This window comes from Camellia sinensis, chromosome 8, assembly GCF_055761805.1.
Source record: "Camellia sinensis isolate YWXY chromosome 8, ASM5576180v1, whole genome shotgun sequence".
Taxonomy (NCBI): domain Eukaryota; kingdom Viridiplantae; phylum Streptophyta; class Magnoliopsida; order Ericales; family Theaceae; genus Camellia; species Camellia sinensis.
This window is the reverse complement of record NC_138968.1, coordinates 92876004-92877852: the sequence shown is the minus strand read 5'-3', so window position 1 is coordinate 92877852 and position 1849 is coordinate 92876004. Positions and strand designations below refer to the sequence as shown.

General features: G+C 35.1%; 1 protein-coding gene across 1 annotated transcript; it reads left to right on the top strand.

Moving 5' to 3' along the window:
* Positions 1–339: 339 nt before the first annotated feature.
* LOC145797887 (protein FAR1-RELATED SEQUENCE 4-like) lies at positions 340–1471 on the top strand. Its single transcript, XM_082885321.1, has 2 exons — positions 340–666; positions 869–1471. The coding sequence occupies exons 1-2, from the start codon at positions 340–342 to the stop codon at positions 1469–1471; spliced, it is 930 nt and encodes a 309-aa protein (XP_082741447.1).
* Positions 1472–1849: the final 378 nt, after the last annotated feature.

Genomic DNA, 1849 nt, shown 5'->3' with positions numbered 1-1849 from the left:
ACTAATTCGAATCTTTAACACAGAAGTTCTAAATACAGAATTTTGATTTCTGAAATTTGAATCTTTAATTCGGTACTGTTTTAATACAGTTGTTACAATAATGAAAATTGTGTTCAATGACAAATTCTTAAGGTGGGTGCCATTAAAGTGGCTGCCATGTCCCTTTGTCATTCTTTCCCCAACTTTTGTCATTGTTTTGCATATCTCAAATAGCTTTAATGAATTAGTTGCTACATAATTTTTTTTTAGAAGGTTACTAATAAAAATCTCAATATTTGTTATAATAAGATAGTTGCTTTTACTCTAAAATTTTGTATTCTATTTTACTTTGAAGCTAGAATGGATATTGATTCGAACAATAATTTATTCAATGGGAGTGACGAAGTTGAAGAACAAGATAACACTCTTTCATTTAATGAGAGTGGTGAAGTTGAAGAACCTAAGAAGGGAATGTATTTTATCTCAAAGGAAGAGGTGTACGCATTTTATGCAAAATATGTGAAACACTCGGGATTTGCTATAGCTTATAGAACACAAAATCTAACAAGTGATGGAGAAGTAAAGTATTTTGGAATTGAATGTACTAGGGCACGGAACAGAACAAAAAGATCAGAAATAAATCCCTTGGAACCATCTTTGTCATCAAAAATTGATTGTAAAGCAAAGGTAAGAGCCAGTCTACAAAAGGATGGAACATATAAGTTAACCACAATTGTGCTTGAGCACACTCATGATTTGGTTGCTATTGACTCGCAGCATTTTGCAATGAATAAAAGGATTCCTACTCCGGTGAAGAGGAGACTAGAAGTTAACGATGCAGCAGGGATTAGGGTGGCTAAGAATTTTCATTCCATAGTTGTTGAAGCAGGGGGGATATGAGGCATTAACATTTGACGAACGAGATGCAAGGAATTATATTGAGAATGCTAGAAGGTTGAGACTTGGGATAGGTGATGCCGAATCAGTTACACATTATGAAGATGGTCTCATGCGCAACTTGTTTTGGGTGGATGCAAGAAGTAGAGCGGCTTATAAAGCATTTGGGGATGTTGTCTCGTTTGACATAACCTATTTGACAAACAAATATGATATGTCGTTTGCACCGTTTGTAGGAGTGAATCACCATGGACAGTCAATTTTGTTTGGTTGTGGGTTTTTATCTAATGAGAACACTGAGACATTTGTTTGGCTATTCAAAGAATGGTTAAGTTGCATATCAGATGCTCACCCAAAAGCTATAATAACTAACCAGTGCAAAGCTATGCAAAATGCCATAGAAATTGTCTTCCCACAGGCTCGACATTGTTGGTGCTTATGGCATATAATGAAGAAAATTCCAGAGAAACTAAGAGGATATTCACAATATGAATTCATAAAGGTTGCTTTGCAAAATGCTGTTTATGATTCATTTAAAAAATATGAATTTGAGGAAAACTGGCATGCAATGGTTGCAAAAATTCAATCTCAATGATAATGAGCAGTTAGGGGTGTTATACCGTGAGCGACATAGGTGGATTCCTGCCTATGTTAAAGACATATTTTGGGCTGGCATGCCAATTACACAACGAAGTGAAAGCATGAATGCATTTTTGATGGATATGTGAACTCCAAGACTACCTTAAAGCAATTTGTTGAGCAGTATGACAATGCCTTGAGAAGTAAGGTTGAGAAGAAGACAAAAGCAGATTTTAAATCTCGTAACCAATTGTATGATTGCTTAACAGTGTATCATTTTGAGAAACAATTTCATGCAGCTTATACAAATTCAAAATTTAAAGAAGTTCAAGCAGAAATGAAGTGTCTAGTGTACTGTCGACCGAATCTTGTCAAAGAGAAGGGATCAATTTGT